Here is an 18,821-nt window from a genome sequence, read left to right as displayed (position 1 = left end):
TCAGGATCAAAGAGCGAATGTCGAAGGATTCGATGAATAAATGCAGCAGTGAATGATCAGCCGGGGATGATCCCAGGTCTCGTCACTGTTCTGGGGTGACACAGTGATCAGCGAGGGGACAGCAGGTATGACAATTGCTTTAAGCCAAAAGAATAGGAAAAGACTGAACTGACTAGGTTGAGAGGGCTAGAGAATCCCAGGGCTGTGCTGAGAGCATCTGTGTAGGCACATGGGTGGGAGAGAGAGCGCAAGTGTGCGCGAGCGAGTGAGCGAGGCAGTGTGTCAGAGCTATGTGTGTGTCAGAGACAGTGTGTCTGAGCGAGATCAAGTGTGTGTCTGAGGTGTGTGTGCATGTGTGAGAGAGAATCTGGACCTGAGCTATGTGTGCATGTGACAGTGTGAGTGTGTGAGTGTCTGAGCAAGAGAGTGAGTGTGAGAGTGAGTGTGAGAGTGAGTGAGTGTGTGTGGTGTGCGCGTGCATGCAAGAGAGACAGTGTATCTTAAGTGTTATACATGTGTGAGAGAGAGTGAGAGAGTGTCAGAGGTGTATGCATGTGTGTCTGTTTATTGTTTGTTTCGGTGGACATTTGTTGTCAGGAGGCAGAGTGAGGGGTATTTACAGATAGCAGGGGTGGTATTGTGAGGAGGAGTAGCAAGTCGTTGAAAAGGGGGGCAGAGGGAAGACAGAAGAGGATGTGCAGACTCAACGGAAGGGGATTCTTTCAAGATTATTGCAAAGTTGGAGTTCCGTTTGGTTGGCCACTCTCAACTGGCTTGAAAATGTCAGGCCTACTATTGTACCTAATAACATGGAAAGCTGCTAATGAGGATTTATTGCAGTGAGGGTCAAGCAAGATGATAACTACCCTGGCCTGTGGTTTAAATAAAAACACTTACAGCTGGTGGACTGAATCATCGCCAGGGAAAGATTACAGGAAGCAGCAAACTCCAAGATCTATTATTTTCATGGTTTTGGCATTGCTCATTTGGAAGAGAACACAAGATGTGCATTTATATAGCACCTACTCTCGCAACTCAAAAACACCAGCACAGTGACTTATATACACATTATGTGGGAAGATATGGCAGCCATTATCCACACAGCAAGCTCCCAGAAACAGCAAAATTAAACAGCTAGTTAATCGAGAACATTTTAAACAATCCAGCGTCTCAATTTCTCCATTGCTTGGGATGAAGGAGAGTGTTCACTGATTTGTTCACTTACTTGTTGACCATCTGGCCAGCTCATAGTCTGGTCAATTGTGAGCATCCCAATATTGGAAAAATGTAAATGCATTGGAGACAGTGAAGAAGTGAAAGAAACAAAAACACGGGTGGCACGGTGGCTTAGTGGTTAGCACTGCCGCCTCTCAGCACCAGGGACCAGGGTTCGATTCCACCCTCGGGCAACTGTCTATGTGGAGTTTGCACATTCTCCCCGTGTCTGCGTCGGTTTCCTCTGGGTGCTCTAGCTTCCTCCCACAATCCAAAGATGTGCAGGTTAGGTGGATTGGCCAGGCTAAATTGCCCCATAGTGTTCAGGGATGTGTAGATTAGGTGGGTTATAGGGGGATGGGTCAGGGTGGGATGCTTCAAGGGTCGGTGTGGACTTGTTGGGCCGAAGGGCCTGTTTCCACACTGTAGGGAGTCTATGGCTCTATGAGAAGTTGCTGGAAAAGCTTAGAGGTCATGGACCCAACTCTAATTTCTCTTCACCGATCTGCCAGACTGTCTGAGCTTTTCCAGCAACTTCAGGATAGATTGAAGAAGTCGGGACGGGTCTTCATGGAGAGCAGGAGGCTGAGGGGAGATTTCATAGAGGTTTTAAAAATCAGGAGCGGGGCAGGACAGCTTAGATAAGGAGATGATGTTCCTGCTTGAAAAACAGACGAGACGGGGGCATAGAGTTAGAGTGCAAACAAAGGCAGGGTGAATGTGAGGAGAAATTTCAGACTGGGAGTAGTTCGGGTGTGGAACGCACTGCCTGGAAATGCGGAGGAGACACTGGATGGTTATTTGGATCGAAATGGCCTGCAGAGATTTGGGAGAAAGTGGAAGATTGGCACTTGGGCAAATGTTGCTCATTTGAAGAGCAGTCGCAGGCACAACGGAGCAAAATGGCCTCCTTCTGTACTGTGCCAAGGCAACGATAAACGCCCCTGTGACTTCCCAAGGGTTAGGTACGAGTTGAACCATCATTGCATTTGGTGAAGTAAGGCTGAGCAGCAGAGTAGCATCAATAGTCTCCAGAATAAAAATTCTCTCTGATGAGGGCACTTTGTTTCACCCTTTCATGGGATGTGGGCATCAGTGACTCGGCCAACATTTGTTCATCCTCTCTAATTACCCTCGAGAAGGAACTGAGAACGGGCTTGGAGGACAGGAATAAAGAAGTCTTGATAACATTAGACAGGGTTTCAGCGAGACCACATCTGGAGCGCTGTGTGCGGAGTTGGTCTCCGTATTTATGAAAAGATTTACTTGCATTGGTGCTGTACAACACAGGCCCACTGTATTGATCCTTGGGATGAGGAGCTGTCCCTCGACAAGGGGCTGGGTAAGTCAGGCTTGTATTGTCTGGGGTTTAGAACAAAAAGTCGTCTCATTGAGACATACAGGATTCTGAACAGGTTTCCATGGGTAGATGCTGATAGACTCTCCAAGTCAGAGAGTCTATCTAAAACACAGGGACACAGAATCAGGATAAGGGACTAATCATTTAGGATCAGGATGGCAGGAAATGACTGAACTAGAACGGCTGTGCACAGTATGGAAACAGATGCTTTGGCCCAAGCTGTCATGCCAACCTGATATCTTAAACTGATCTAGTCCCATTTGCCTGCATTTGGCCTATATCCATCTAAACCCTTCCTATTCACGTACCCATCCAGAAGCCTTTCAAAAGGTGTAATTGTGCCAGCCTCCATCACTTTCTCTGGCAGCTCATTCCATACATGCATCACCCTCTGCGTGAAAAATCTGCCCCTCAGGTCCCTTTTAAATCTTTCCCCTCTCACCTTAAACCTAAGCCCTCAAGGTTTGGGCTCCCCTACCCTGGGGAAAAGACCTTGGCTATTCAGCCTATCCCAGCAACATCCTTGTAAATCTTTTCTGTACCAATTCATATTTAGCATCTTTCCTACAGCAGGGGGAACAGAATCGAACACAGTATTCCAAAAGTGGCCTAACCAATGTCCTGTACTCCCGCAACGTGACCTCTCAACTCCTCTACTCAATGTTCTGACCAGTAAAGGCAAGCGTACCAAACGCTTTCTTCGCCACGCTGTCTTCATGTGATATGAAGCTGCACCCTAGGTCCCTTTGTTCGGCAACAATGTCCTTTAATTGTACAAGACCTACCCTGATTTGCCTTACCAAAATGCAACACATCACATTTATCTAAATTAAACTCCATGTGCCTCTCCTCGGCCCACTGGCCCATCTGATCAAGGTCTCTCCGGAATTCTCTATCTCAGAGGGCTGTGGGTTGTTCCACTGTGATACATTTAAGGATGCGATGGGCAGATTCTTGGTGTTTCAGGGATACGAGGAGAGAGGGTGGGAAAGTAAGTGGAACCTCTAAGTCAGCCACAATGGTAAGAATGGGCACAGCAGGTTTGATGGGGCTGAATGGTCTACTCCAATTCCTCTTTTTGGTGATGTTCCTGAACCACTGCAGAGCGAGCAGGTACTCCCACAGCGCTGTTCGGAGAAAGGCCAGATGCAAACTGACTTCGCAAAAGTACGCTAGGACTGGCATGAAGGTACCGAGTCTCTCAAACCTGCCCCATGGGTCTGTCGGGCCAATGCATGACATGGAGCTCTGTCTCAGGCCTAGTGATCAAAACGGGGTTATGGTGGAGATAAAAACGGATGTGACATCATTGGCGACTGAAGGACCGGGATTCTGTACGGGAGCTGTCAGCCCTGGCTGGAACTGTTTCTGGAAGTCTAGGCATGAGCTTTGCTGCTTTCAACCCATACACGCAGCCTTTTCTCTCCCACGACCCAACACTTCCAATGTTGTTAACACAAAAAAGTGTTTCCAAAAAAATAAGCAGAAAACCCTTTGTGACAAGTCTTTAACGATTTATCTCCCAGGATTACTAACCAGGAGATCAGCCATTAATATCTGAGAGCTCCAGGACAATTCTAGAGAGTTGGCGACTCAACAGATAGTCACCATTTAGGATTCAATCCCAAATTTGGGTTCAAGTGAAGGAAAGGTCTTATTGCTCTTGTAAGGACTATGGAAGGGAAGCACCTTCTCAAGAGCAAAAAGGGATCAGTGAAAGGAAAAAAAATAAAGACAGCATCTCTGCGCTTTCTTCCTATAATTGGCAGTTAGAATGAGACAGTTGGACAGCATAGAAACAGGCCATCCAGTCCAAATGGTCCATATCGACCAAATATCCTGAACGGAACTAGTCCCATTTGCCAGCATTTGGCCCACATCCCTCTAAACCCTTCCTATTCACACACCCATCCAGATACCTTTTACATGTTATAATTGTACCGCTTCCTCCAGCAGCTCATTCCATACACATACCACCCTCTCGCGTGAAAACATTGTTCCTCGGGCCCCTTTTAAATTTCTCCCCTCTCACTTTAAACCTATGCCCTCTAGTTCTGGACTCCCTTACCCTGGGGAAAAAAAGACCTGTGCTATTCACACTATCCATGTTCCTTGTGATTGGATAAACCTCTGTAAGGTTACCCCTCAGCCTGGACGCTCCAGGGAGACCAGCTTGCTCCCATCTCCCTCCCTTTTCAATCAATGCAAACGCAGAAAGACAAACAAAAACACTGTAAGCAGCAGACCCACGAAGGAATGACCGTTTTGCCCCTTTAAAGGTTTATCTCGTCAACTGTGACCAATAGTGACCTACCTCATCACCCATGTGCGGCTGGAATTCAAACCTGGTGGGTGGACAGAAGATCTGGTTGTACATGTCCATGACCTTGTGTTTGTCACTTCGTGCGTCCAGGCTGTCCACTGCATTCTCAATGATATCCAGCCCCTCATGCCGAGAGGTCTCCAGGTTATATTCTGCCGACAGGAAGGTCCTGAAAGTACGGGCTAGGCTGGCATGGAATCCCAAATCGGAGCACTGCGGGAAAACATAACATGGCTCAGTGATTAAAGCAGGATTCATGGCGAGCAGGGAGACTGAAACAGGTACCCGCTCTGGACCCTCTCTCACTCACTGAGTGAAGCAGCATTCCTCCCTCTCCCTCAAAAAGGAAGATGGCAGGGGGCTGGGGTTGGGAAAAGCAGCGATGCCTGTGCGCGGGGGGATGCAGAGATGGCAGTAGGTGGGAGGTGGGGAGATGCAGAGATGGCAGTGGGTCTGGGTGGGGGAAAGCAGCGATGGCGGTGGGTGGGGGGTCGGGGGGAAGCAGAGATGGCGGGGATCGAGGAATGGCCTCTGGGCTATATCCTATTCCTAACCATCCCATGGAACGAGGGTCTGCTCTGAAGACACTAAGCAGTGCGATAGAAAGGAGACACATTTAGGACAAGGAGCAGGTTGGGCAGGACAGAGCTCTGTTCTGATGGTTTCGTGGGCTGGTTCATTTCCAAGTCTGAGGAATTTCAGAATTGGAGCAGCTTACAGGGTGTGCCACCATGTTATAATGCTCTGTGTTTCCACGAGGGGTACAACACCACCTGGGGGCTGGTGCCAAAATTGGGAGAGCTGTCTCACAGACCAGTCAAAACACATTCACATTTGGGGAAATCATACTTTACAACGTCCTAGAGACTACATCGCTTTCCCTGGGTATGATGCAAATGCAGCAAGACCAGGACAATATTGAGGCTTGGGCTGACAAGTAACATTCTCACCACTTGAGAGTTTGCACTGCGGCAAAACCAGAAGCGAGGTGCATTAAGGCCGTTGCTGATCTCTCTCAGTGGAAATAACACGGGTCATTTCAAGACCAGCAGACCCTCACCAAGGACAAAGGCAGCACACCCTTGTTCTGGGACACTCTGGGGAAAGGTTCCTGCTTTGGGTGTCGGGTAAACATATTGCCTGCAAGTAGCACCATTGTGATGCCCAGCATCAGGCCTCAGGGGGCTACCTCCTCATCTGCACCAAAAGCCTCCCACTCCCCACTTCTGTATTTCCATGCTGTGGTCTATAACCTCCTCCCGCTGGCAAGGCGTTTTTTGGGAAGAACAACTGAGGAAACTTGGTGCACATGCTCTACATTACCAGTGGTGGTGGCTGTGGTCCAGGTAGTTAATAAAAAAAAACACACATTCATTCCCAGCTAAACCTGTTCGGCTTCTTCCAAGCCAACCAGTGAGTCACTCGGAGCTGGGCACCCTGCCACACTCCCTCACGGGTCGTCTCAGTCGGTTCAGGATCAGGAGCGAGCAACGCCTAGCAGACACGGACTTTTCTGGATTGGGCATCAACTTTCCGATGATTTAGACAAAGGAGGTGGCAGAATCCTCGCAAGAAAGTGAACTATATCTGCAGCCCAACTGCACCGCACGGTCCAAATGAAGTGAGGTGCCAAACGAGGGCTGCTTGACATGTTACAGCAGGGATTAGCGAGAGATAATGAGCCGGCAGGGGGGAAGATATGGAGGGAGGATCAAAGAGAAAAGCTCCTTTCACAGTGGAATTCTTGCGTTGTACGAGTATGGGGGGAGGGGGCAGGGGAAGCTGAGGGAGAAAGACTGTCCCTCACTGTAACAACCGTTGTGTTCTCACTTTACTCTCCAACAACATGTTCAAGGAAGGTTAACTTCAAGCCTATATAACTCCAAGTTCCCATGGAAACTGCTGTGAATATAGGTGTGTGTATGCCTGATCAGCACATATATTCTTATCTGTTAAAAACAGCAGGAACCGTGCAAGTCAGCAGTTGTACAGGCTACACAATGCTGGGTTTGTGCACTGGAGAGTTCTGGGCGAGAGGGTCCGGCGGGGGAAGGGTTGACCTAAAATTCACTAGAGTGGAAAACAAGACGGAAAACCATCTGGGGCTTTCAGACACAGCAAACAGACAAGGAAATGAACTTGTGTAGACTATTGTGAGGAGAACAGAGGCTGCGGAGAGCAGGCAGTCTACGGGCAAAGTGCCAACGAGGAGCTGGGGAAGGACAAAGATTCGAGTTCAGTATCGAGCGAAGAGGAACATTGAGCCCAATTCAACTCAGTCTGGTGACTGGGCCCATTAACCGGGCTAACTCTTGGCCCTGCACATTCTTTCTCCAGCAGGAATTGTTTGGTCCATTGACGAAGAAAGTAATTGCCATTTTTCATGGACTGTTAATTTACAGCCTCCTCCTCCTCCTCCTCACCCCCTCCAGAGAGACTGATACAAATCGAAAACAAGGAAGCGTAAGAATTTTGCCTTGGAGGAGATCAGATCTCATGAGCCGGTCTTATCTGCACTCGGCTCTGTTCTGATGGTTTTGTGGGCCCGTTAGTTTCCAAGTCTGAGGAATTTCAGAGCTGGAGCATCTTATAGGGTGCGGCCCCATGTTATAATGTCCTGTGTTTCCACGAGGGGTACAACACCACCTGGGGGCTGGTGCCAAAATTGGGAGAGCTGTCTCACAGACCAGTCAGAACACGTTCACAATTCGGGAAATCATACTTTACAACGTCCTAGAGACTACATCGCTTTCCCTGGGTAGGATGCAAATGCAGCCCGACCCAGACAATGTTCAGGCTTGGGCTGACACTTGACAAGTAACATTCTCACCACACAAATGCCCGGCAATGACTATCGCCAATAAGAGACTGCCCCTTGACATTCAATAGTGTTACCTTCACTGAGTTCCCCCATTATAAACATCCTAACGGGTTACCATTGACCAGAAATTGAACAGGACTTGCCACATAAACACAGTGGTTATAAGATCAGGTCAAAGGCTGTGAATAAGAAAAATCACATCCTCCTCGAGCCAAATTGTCCCATACAACCAGTCAGCTCCAGTCAACAGATTCAGAGTTAGACCCGAATAACTGGAGGCTTGGATCTTCCCACAAGAAGCACGAGACAGGGAGAATCTAATTGACTATCACTGGAACAGTCTGCAAATGTTACTGTTTCCTCTGAGAATCTGGGCAAGGCAAGGAAAGGAAAGGAAAGGAAGGGGAGAAAGTAACCTCACCTTTGGGACAGGGCCTGAAGATACCATGAATAGTAAAGGCTCAGAGATGGTGGGAACATGAAGATCATTTTTGTTGGTGATTAAAACTAATTCAAAATCTTATCGACTAGTTGATGTCCTCATGTGAGAGACGGAAGTGACTGGATATTGACTGAAAAGAAACAGATATTTAAATGACGAGTTTATACACTCGCCTTGTGAGGGTGCCAATATTGTTTTCGGTCATCAATCCAGCTCCACGCTGACCAACCCAAACTCTTATAAGATCAAGCTGAGGACGGGCAACTTGTTTCTGACAAGGCGACCCTCCGCACATCTGGCCCATCCAGGCACAAACATCCCGGGGTTGCCTGATCAAACCTCCGGGGTCAGTGGGCTGTGCTGCTGATGTGGGCTCTCACCAGCTCAACTGCAGAACCAGGAACTAACACCGAAACGTAGCGGGAGGGACAGGAGGAAGTGAACGAACTCAGGGCATTTTGTTGGTACAGCTGGCTGTGCTTGGTACATTATTTTGTCATTTTTCTCCAAATTGCAGTGTTTTGACTTGGCATTTGGTTTCAGACTCTCTGCGTAGCCCTGAATGTAACTATGCCAGCACAATGCAGAACTTCATGACCTGTCAGGATGCAGCATGGGTCGATGCCTGCATCGGAGCTCGCTACGGTGTCTGGAAGCAGGACGAACAAGATGTATACTGGGCTACGGGCACTGCCAACACCCTTGGTCCCTCTCCTACAACATCAGTACTGTGGGCTGGTTGGTTCGCCAGGTTGGTTTGTTGTTCCTGCAAGAGCAGACAGACCCAACACCACAAAACTGGGCAACAATTTTCTCTAAGCACTGAAGAGACTCAAACAGACCAGACAAATCAACAAAACAGACTTCTTAAGAAAAATGCAGAACAATGAACTAGCTCGGTGAGCCAACCAACCACAACATCCACAACCCAAGTTACAAATCTACTCTAAAATGTTAATCACTATTCTTTCCCTGGTCTTTATGCCCGAATGCCGCAGTGTGAAGGATGGGTTTACTTTTGAGGACCTGTTTTTTTAAAATCTTCTACCTAACCTCTTATATTCACTCTGTAAAGCCTTAGTCTTTTCCCTAACTACATCATTCCCACCTATGTGTGCAATAATCGCTGACTGCTCACTCTCTAAAAATACGCTTCAAACATTTTCAGAAAAGCAACATACTCTCCTAGATTCACACTCACCCTCCTGACTGTGCCCCTGACAGGACAGTCCCAATAACAATTATTCTTATAAATTTTGTCAAACCCCGCCAAACCCAAGATTAATCCTTTAGTGTCCAAGATCTGACTGCCTATTCTGTTTTCCTCTGAGAGACTATCCCTCTCAACTGTAACCAAAAAGGGATACCGTTTTGAGAGAGAAGAAAGATTTCTGAACTACCTTTTCACTTTTCCTGACAGTCGCCCTTCTCTCTGACTGATCCTGCCGTGTAGCCACCTCTCTAAACCTACTAACGGTCGAAAAACGTGGCTGGTGAAGTCTGGGGCAGCAAAGTGGACTGCACAGAGGGGGCCATTGCATTAGGACAGCCAGGGTCTACGGTCCCACAGGGCATGGGTCTGCGTGGAACATCTTTGCCCCTCAAAAAGGTCCTCAACATCAGGTGGGTCCTGCAGTTTAGAGGTTGCGTCACAGCCCACCTACTCTGAGTGTATCCTCAGCCATTTTCTTCCCTGTTGTGCACAACTGTGGAAAGAGGCAGTGAGCGCTACCAGCTTCAGCCCCCACACATCCAAACCCTCCTCCTGGTAGCCCTTCCCCCTAAACCTGACAGGCTTGGCATTTTCCCCAGGGATCTCACCAATCCGCTCCGGGCCCTTCCCGGCGTGGCCATTCAGTCCCCTCCCCCCATGGCACAAACGCCAAAGCCATGGACAACAATCATCCCCCGACCCCACGACCTCCTCTTCCTGTCAATGCTTTACCGTACCCTCCCCTGATCGATACCGTTGCCTTAATCACCTCACCATCGGCCAGCCAGCAAGCCCCCAATCCAGGATACGAGCTTGCCTAGTCTCCTTCCTGCTGAAGTCTCCCCCCATCCAACCAATCTCCCTTGTCCACACCCTTGCCGTTCATTTCCGCAATGGGCTGGCCTGGTTCAGGCCCTCAGCCTAACCTGACACCTGACTGGTGGTTACACATCTCCCCACTCATGTTTGGCTTGATCCCCTAGACTGGACACTATGGAGTCACAGGACTGACCCATAACCCATTCCCTGAACTGCAGAGGCACGAGGCCCGAGTCTAAGATCACTCCTTGACTGGATGCTTGACCGTGGCCAATCCCGTGGATTGGTATGGGAGGCTGCCCTTGATGTACTGTGCCAGGAGCCCCCTAACTGACGTGTGGAATTCAGGGAGGTATATTCCCATAAGGCTCTGAGCCACGGCTGCCTGGTCGCTGTATAAGCTGCTGGTGCAGAGAGCACTGGTGTGAGATTGACTTAACGTAGTGCTGTACAAGACGTCTGCCCCCTAGACTGAGCAATACGGTGAGCTGCCTGGTAGTGTAACAATGGTGAGCGCGTACAGATAGCTATTAAGTCAAGGAGTGCAGTCCAGTCTGGGAGTTGGGTCACTCTCCCTGTGCCCAGTATGCCCTCACAGCAGCATTTCAATGCTAGTTCCTGATGCCCTCTGCAACGTGAGTCTATGCTTCCTGATTTGGCTGTAAGTGGATTGCAGAGAGTGCCATGATGGGCACGGGAGTTGGGGGGGCAGGGGGGATGCCAATGTCCATAGACAAGGAGTACGTGTGGCTGGTAGTTATGGATTGGGCCATGGGGAACGGCTTTTCCTCGTCAAAAAGGCGCAAGGGGTGAACTGAAGTCACCAGGTACCCGTTCTGACTTCTCAGTGTCAGGATTGCTTGGACAGTTTGGTAAGAAAGGGAGCTGAATAGGCCCACAAACAAGATGCTTAACATGCTATGATCTGCTTCAGTTGGCGACTCGCTGCGGCCTATGAGAATTCACAACGCACCTTGTGAGGAGCATTAAAGATGGAAAGAGGGACTGACTGAACCGCTCTGGAGGGAATCATCATGAAATTGAAGGGCCAAATATCTCCCTTCTGTCTCTTTATGGCTTGCTTGAACTTCAATCAAGAGTGCAAAAGACACATTCGAAGGCAAAGGTGTCACCACTAAGTCCCAATGAACATTGAGGACCCTCTCAAAACCCATTTCCGTAGATGAGTTTGCTACCATTTCTGCGAGCCCTCCTAGCTTAGCTCAGTGGCCACTCTTTATCCCTTTCATTTCCCACCGTGCCACCTCCTTTTCATCCCCAAACCCAATACGCCCAGACGGTATGTTCCAGGTTTGACTCTGGTCACCCCACTTTTAGCAGCACATAATTCCGAACACAGTAGGGAATACTGACATCAATCAGGTCAGAGACATCGTGGATGTAGTATTTAGCCACAGCAGCATTCGTCGCTGCTAGGTTAAGCAGGTAGTCATTTCTGGCTTTGGTGCACTTCAGTTTGTTTTCTGAATACTTGGCTTGACGCTGAGGAACAGAACAGAAAAGGAAATCCATTGTGAGAATACTTACAGAATAGTTCACATGCAGAAGTACCAGGCAGGTATGTACTCAATTCCAAAACCATCTTAGAGAGTTTCAATATTCCAAACCTCTTCACATTCACCCACACCACATAGGATTTTCAGGCTTGTACGATTTCTGATCAGAACACCAAGATGATCAGATGGGGCTTTGGGTTAGATAGCGTCCTGGGCTGGGGATTACAATCCCATCCAGGGTGACCCTGAGCTAACTATCCCTGGGAAAACTGCCTGCTGCGAGTCAAGAAGGATGGTTAGTGGGGGAAGCAGAAGTACAATAACGAATTTTTAAGAGTGTGACTGAGGCACATTAGCGTAGCAGAATATAATTCTGTGTCTAATCCTGTGTGGTCCCAGTTTTGCAAGTGTTTGGTGGGGGAGCAATGTAGAGGTAGCTTTACTCTGTATCTAACCCCGTGATGTCTGTCCTTGGAGGTGGTTGATGAGGACAGTGTTGGGGGTACTTTACTTCCAGTTTGCTTTCCATTTAAAAGGGCAGAGGTAGCTTTACTCTGTATCTAACTATTAGGGTGGCACGGCGGCTCAGTGGTTAGCACTGCAGCCTCACAGCACCAGGAACCCAGGTTCAATTCCAGCCTCAGGCAATTGTCTGCGTGGAGTTTGCACATTCTCCCCGTGTTTGCGTGGGTTTCCTTTGGGTGCTCCGGTTTCCTCCCACAGTCCAAAGATGTGCAGGTTAGGTGGATTGGCCGTGCTAAATTGCCTGTAGTGACCAGGGATGTTTAAGTTAGGTGGGTTAGACATGGGGAAATATAGGGGAATGGGATACTCTTCGGAGGGGTGGTGTAGGCTTGTTGGGCCGAACAGCCTGTTTCCATACTGTCGGGTTTCTATGATTCTATGTATTACCTAGAATGACGCTCTTGTAGAACTGTTTCGTACTGATTCACTGTTTTATCCAGTTCAAATTCTTCCCTGTCTTGTTACTTTTTGTTCAGCTAAGAGCTTTTCAAGTGAAACAGCCAAAACCTTTCTGGAAGTCTGAATAACCCTGAATGCACAGCATTCGACTGGCTAGTTCACATGCTGTATTCCCAAAGACAAGATTCAGGTACAACACTCTCCTGGATGCCTGTTGCTAATTAAGCTGTTGTTTTACACACCCTCCTCTGGCTTATACCTTTGAGCAGGTTCCATACTTTCACTGGTTTTCACTGTTAAGCTAAAGTGTCAGGTGTTTCTGAATATCCAGACATGTGGGGATAGTGGGCGAAGGTCAAAGGTCAGCTGTGACCTCACTGAATGGCCAAGAAGCAGGCTTAATAGCTCAAATATGTCTTCCTCCCGTCTCTATTCCCCATATTTCCTCATTCTGATTTATCCATTTGTATTTTTGTATTAGGGTTACAGATGCCGGCTTACAGAAAGCATCTTCAAATGTTTTTCTGCACCTGGGATCAAGCTGTCCAAACTTCCTGACAGTCTGCTTTCGCATCCCAAATTATATATTCCATCTGGAAAGCAGGTTGCTATTTGCTCACCTGGATTCGAGGTCAGACCTTTTCTTTTTTGGGGATAAAATTGTATCAGATATAATGGGAACTGCAGATGCTGGAGAATCCGAGACGACAAAGTGTAGAGCTGGATGAACACAGCAGGCCAAGCGTCATCTGCTCCTAAGATGCTGCTTGGCCTGCTGTGTTCATCCAGCTCCACATTTTGTTGTCTTTTCATTTTTGGACTTCATTTCTCAGGCCTGAAAAACTGAGTGCTAACCAGCTGAGTCACCTGGTGCTCTACCCCAGATTTTCTTTAAACATACATCAAAAATAGTGGACATGCCAGAGACACGAAACATAAAAGGAGGAGAAAGCAGGTTTTTATCTTGGACAACAGGAGTAGACAAATGCTTTCAGCTTTTCTGCAGGGTCCCTGTGTGAGTCAGCTTGAGGTAGGCTGGCCAACTGATGGTCTGTTGCAGATTAGCGAGCTGGACAGTTCCAACTACAGTTCTTAGGAATCACAATATCTAGACAGAACATCTCCCGGTGCAGAAACCACATGCTTATCAGGGCAGCAGTGGCTCAGTGGTTAGCACTGCTGCCTCACAGCACTGGGAATATGGGTTCAATTCCACCCTCAGGCGACTGTCTGTGTGGAGTCTGCACGTTCTCCCTGCGTTTCCTCCCACAGCCCAAAGATGTGCAGCTTAGGTGGACTGGCTGTGCTAAATTGCCTGTAGTGTTCAGGGATGTGCAGGCTCGGTGGGTTAGCCATGGGAAGTGCAAGATTATAGGGTAGGGGGAATGGGTCTGGGTGGGATGCTCTTCAGAGGTTTGGTCAAGTGTGGGCCTGTTGGGCCGAATGGCCTGTTTTCACACTGTAGGGGTTCTATGGTATGGTGTTATCAGGACTAAACTGGACCTGCATCATGAGGAAGCAACAGTCTAGTGGCATTATTATTGGACTGCTAATCCAGAGACCACATATTGTTCTGGAAACCTGGGTTCAAATCGCAGCACAGTAGATGGTGGAACATGAATTCAATAAAAATCTGGACTTAAGAGAGTCTATTGATGACCATGAATCCACTGCCAAGTGTTGGAAAAAACAAATCTGATTCACCAACACACTTTAAGAGAAGGCCTAATTACAACTGCAGACTCACAGTAACGTGGTTGACTACGAACTGTCCTTTGGGCAATCAGGGATGGGCAATAAACGCTTGACTAGCCAGTGACACCTACACCTGGTGAATAAAAATCCCTCGGGCTGATGCAAACTTATCGTCCTTGGGCTGCAGGTATTCTTCATCCAGGATTTCTCACTGGGACATTTAATGAAAAGACGGATTTGCATTTACAGAGCATGTAATCTTCAAATTCGTTTACATAAAAAGAAGTGTGATGACTGTTCTAATGTTATCAAATACAGCAGATATTCTTGGGTATAGCTGGATATCAGACGCGGGTCATTTTACAAACATAGAAAATAGGGGAAGATTTAGACCATTCAGTCCCCGAGCCTGCTCTGCCAGTCAATAAGGTCAGGGCTGATCTGTTTATATTTCAAACTTTACATTTCCATCTACCCCGACAACTTGTGATTTTCTTTGCAAACACAAATCCATTTATCTCCACCTTCAAAGTATTTAAGGCCCCATCTCCATTGCCTTCCGAAGCAATGAGCTCCTGGGGTTGCACAACCCTCAGTTAAATATTTCTCATGCCTGTCCCAAATGCCTTTAAAACTGTGCCCCCGAGCTCTGCACAAACCCACAAGTGGAAGCATCCCTTCCACATTCCCTTTATTGGAACAAACGTAAGAAACAGGAGTAGGCTGTTCGGCCCTTTGAGCCTGCTCCACCATTCAACAAGATCATGGCATCTCTTCCTGGACTCAGCTCCACTTGCCTGCCTGCTCACCATAACCCTTAATTCCTTCACTGCTCGAAAATCTACATTTGCCTTAAAAACGTTCAACGAGGTAGCCTCAGCCATTTCACTAGGGAGGGAATTCCACAGATTCACAACCCTTTGGGTAAAGAAGTTCCTCCTCAACTCAGTCTCAAAATAAAGGGGAGCAGATTTAGGACTACATACCTAGATTCTGGCTTCACCTGTCAGTAAAAACAACCTCCCTGCTTCTATCATAGCTATTCCCTTCATGATTTTATATGTTTCTGTAAGAGCTCTCCTCATTCTTCTAAATTCCATTGAGCATAGATCCAGTCTACTCAATCTCTCCTCATAAGCCAACCCTCTCATATCCAGAATCAACCAAGTGAACCTCTTCTGCACCCCCTCCAGTTTTTTCTCAAGTAAGGAGACCAGAACTGTACACAGTACTCCAGGTGTGGCCCCACAGCACCCTATACAGCTGCAGCGTAATCTCCCTGTTTTTAAACTCCATCCCTCTAGCAATTCAGACCATCTGAACCTTATACACTTTAATTAAGTGACTCCTAACTTTTTAAGAACTCCAGTGAAACACGCCCAATCCGGTCCAAACTTTCCTTGTAAGACAAACCACTCATTCCAGGTAGTGATCTAGTAAACCTCCTTTGAACCATCTCCAATGATTTAACATCCTTAACTAGACTGACTAAAACTGTGCACAGTATTCCAGATGTAGTCCAGCTATAACTGAAGTATAACATCCTGATATGAGTGAATTCATCCCGCAATAGTAAGGCAGCATACTCTATTATTGGTCTTCAGAATTATTTCTTGTACCTACAGGCTAATTTTGTGACTCATGCAGCAGATCACCCAGATCTCTCTGCACTGCAGAATTCTACAGTTCTTTTCCATTTAAGCAACACACTGCTTTTTCATTCTTCCTGCCAAAAGGGAGCAACTTCACATTCTCCCACATTATACTTCATCTGCCCGATTTCTTTCTCTGCTCATGCAACTTATTTCTTTACCTGTATTCAACCTCCTTATGACTTCTTTGTAACATACTTCCTATCTATCCTGGAGTCACCTGTGAATTTAGCTCCATGTCTCTGCTCTCTTCATCTAAGTTACCAATGTAAACTCTGACAAGTTGAAGCCCCAGTACAGGCCCGTGCCAACTCCACTCATCCCACCTTACCAACGAGACCCATATGCACACTGTTTTCGGCCAGCGAGACAATCTTCCGTCTCTACCAGCATGGTACCCCGCTGATGCCATGAGTTTTATTGTCTGCAATTACCTTTGATGTGGTACCTTATCAAATGAAAATCCAAGTACAGTATATCAAATGGCTCCCCTTAATCCATACCAAATGTCATTCATAGAACATAGAACAGTACAGCACAGTACAGGCCAGGCCAGGCCCGTCAATCCGTGGTGTTGCGCTGAATTTTTACCCTAATCCTAAAGTCTAACCTCCACCCCTACCTTATACTTTATTTCCTTCAAAGAACACCAATAAATTGCCTAAACGTGATTTCCTTCTGACAAAACCATCTTCCCGATTACCTTGCTGCCCCCGAAGTGTGCAGCGATAAACGGCTTTCATGATTGACATATGACAAGCTAAGTGACCAAAGCTTCCTGTCTTCTGCCTCCCTGCGTTTTGAAAGAGGGGATTATATTTGCTACTTTCCAATCCAGTGGAACCTTTCCCAAATCTAAGTAGTTTTGAAAATTAACATCAATTCACCTACTACCTCAAAAGCAGCCTCTTAAGGCCGTAGGATGGAGTCTACCTGGACCCAGAGACTTGTCAATCTGCAGCTCCAGTTTGCTCAGTATCACTTCCCTTGTGATTGTAATTTCACCAAGTTTCTCTCTCCTTTCCACCTCCTGATTTACTCTATTACTAGGATATTTCTCACATTCTCTTTAGTGAAAACAGAGGCAAAGTATTTGTTCATTTAATCCATTATTTCCTTATAAGGATGAGAGAACAAGGTGAATGGTCCCAGAAGCCTATCCCATGTTGAACGAAATCTGCCTTGGGTCTCAAATCATCTTCTGTGCCATTTCATCATATCTTCAACCACCCAATACTTCAATCACCTAATTATCACCCTTTAAGTACTTTCAGTGATCTAGCCTCCACACCTCTCTGGGTGAGAGAAATCCAGATACGAACTGCCCATTGGGAGAAGAAACTTCTTTGCATCTTTATGTGAGTGCTCTTTATTCTGTATGTGGTACCCTTGTTAAATATTTCCCACTCTGGTGCAAACATCTTCTCAGTACCTAACCTGTCAAGCCCCCTGTAGATCGACCCCTCATTCTTAAAATCTCTAACCAATAAAGGTCTAATCTGTTTAGCCATTCTTGTTAAGTCAACACTTTCATCCTTGGAATCAGCCCAATGAATCTCTTTATCAACTGCCTCCAGTGGAAGTATATACTTTTATTAAGTGTAAGGACCAAAACTATACAAGGCACTCTAGCACAGGCAAAGGGTCACAGAGTCATTCAGCATGGAAACAGACCCTTTGGTCCACCTCATCATGCTGATCAGATGTCCCAATCTAGTCCAGTGCCATGTGCCAGCATTTGGCCCATATCCCTCTAAATCCTTCCTACTTATATGTCCATCCAGTTGCCTATTAAATATTGTAATTGAATCCACTTCCACTACTTTCTCTGGCAACTCGTTCCATACATGCACCACGGTCCGCGTGAAAATATTATCCCTCGGGTCCTTTTTAAGTATTTCCCCTCTCACTTAAACCTGTGCCCTCTAGTTTTGGACTATTCCACACTAGGAAAAAGACTATTCACCCTATCCATGCCCCTCATGATTTTACAAACCTCTTTAAGGTCACGCCGCAGCCTCCAACGTTCCTGGGGAAATAGCCCCAGCCTACTCAGCCTCTCCCTACAGCTCAAAATCTCAGCCCTGGCAACATTCTTGTAAATCTTTTCCGCACCTTTTCCAGATTAACAACATCCTTTCTATAGAAGGAAGGCCAGAACTGTATGCAGTATTCCAAAAGTGGCCTCACCAATGTCCTGCACAGATGTGACATGACATCTCAACTCCTATACTCAAATGTTCCGATGACTGAAGGCAAGCATGCTAAATGCCTTCTTCACCACCCTGTCTACCTGCGACTCCACCTTTCAAGGAATGTGAACCTGCACCCCTAAGTCTCTGTTTGGCAACACTCCCCAGGGCCCTACCATTAACTGTGTAAGTCCTGCCCTGTTTGGCTTTACCAAAACGCAAAACCCCACAATTATTTAAATTAAACTTCATTTGCCACTCCTCAATCCATTGGCCAAACTGAGCAAGATCCCATTGTCCTGAGGTAATCTTCTTCACTGTCCACAACACCACTAATCTTGGTGTTATCTGCAAACTCACTAACCATACCTCCTATATTCACATCCAAATCATTTATATAAATGAAGAACATCAATGGACCCAGCACTGATGCTTGCGACACACCGCTGGTCACAGGCCTCCAGTCTGCAAAACAACCCTCCACCACCACCCTGTCTCCTACCTTCAAGCCAATTTTGTATCCAATTGGCTAGCTCCCTCTGGGCCACAGGACTCGAAATGTTAATAACTGTGCTTTTTTGCTCTGCAGATGCTGCCAGACCTGCTGAGTTTCTCCAGGACTTTACGTTTTTGTTTTAGATCTGTAGT

The 18,821-nt window shown here is 47.1% G+C and overlaps 1 protein-coding gene across 6 annotated transcripts in view; it reads right to left on the bottom strand.

Moving 5' to 3' along the window:
• The window catches only part of srgap3 (SLIT-ROBO Rho GTPase activating protein 3), a 237,063-nt gene that overhangs the window by 55,699 nt on the left and 162,543 nt on the right, over positions 1-18,821 (bottom strand). For all 6 annotated transcript variants that reach the window (XR_007249280.2, XM_048548214.2, XM_048548213.2 and 3 more), the window contains 2 exons: positions 11,568-11,696; positions 4,890-5,111 (listed from right to left, as the gene is read on the bottom strand). Coding sequence is in view for 5 of the 6 variants with exons in the window: in XM_048548214.2 (XP_048404171.1) it covers positions 4,890-5,111; positions 11,568-11,696 (351 nt within the window). In the remaining variant the exon portion in view is untranslated. The remainder of the gene's footprint in view (positions 1-4,889; positions 5,112-11,567; positions 11,697-18,821) is intronic.

This window comes from Stegostoma tigrinum, chromosome 11, assembly GCF_030684315.1.
Source record: "Stegostoma tigrinum isolate sSteTig4 chromosome 11, sSteTig4.hap1, whole genome shotgun sequence".
Classification (NCBI taxonomy): Eukaryota; Metazoa; Chordata; class Chondrichthyes; order Orectolobiformes; family Stegostomatidae; genus Stegostoma; species Stegostoma tigrinum.
Note: the sequence above shows the minus strand (reverse complement) of the source record. Positions and strands in the feature narration are given on the sequence as shown.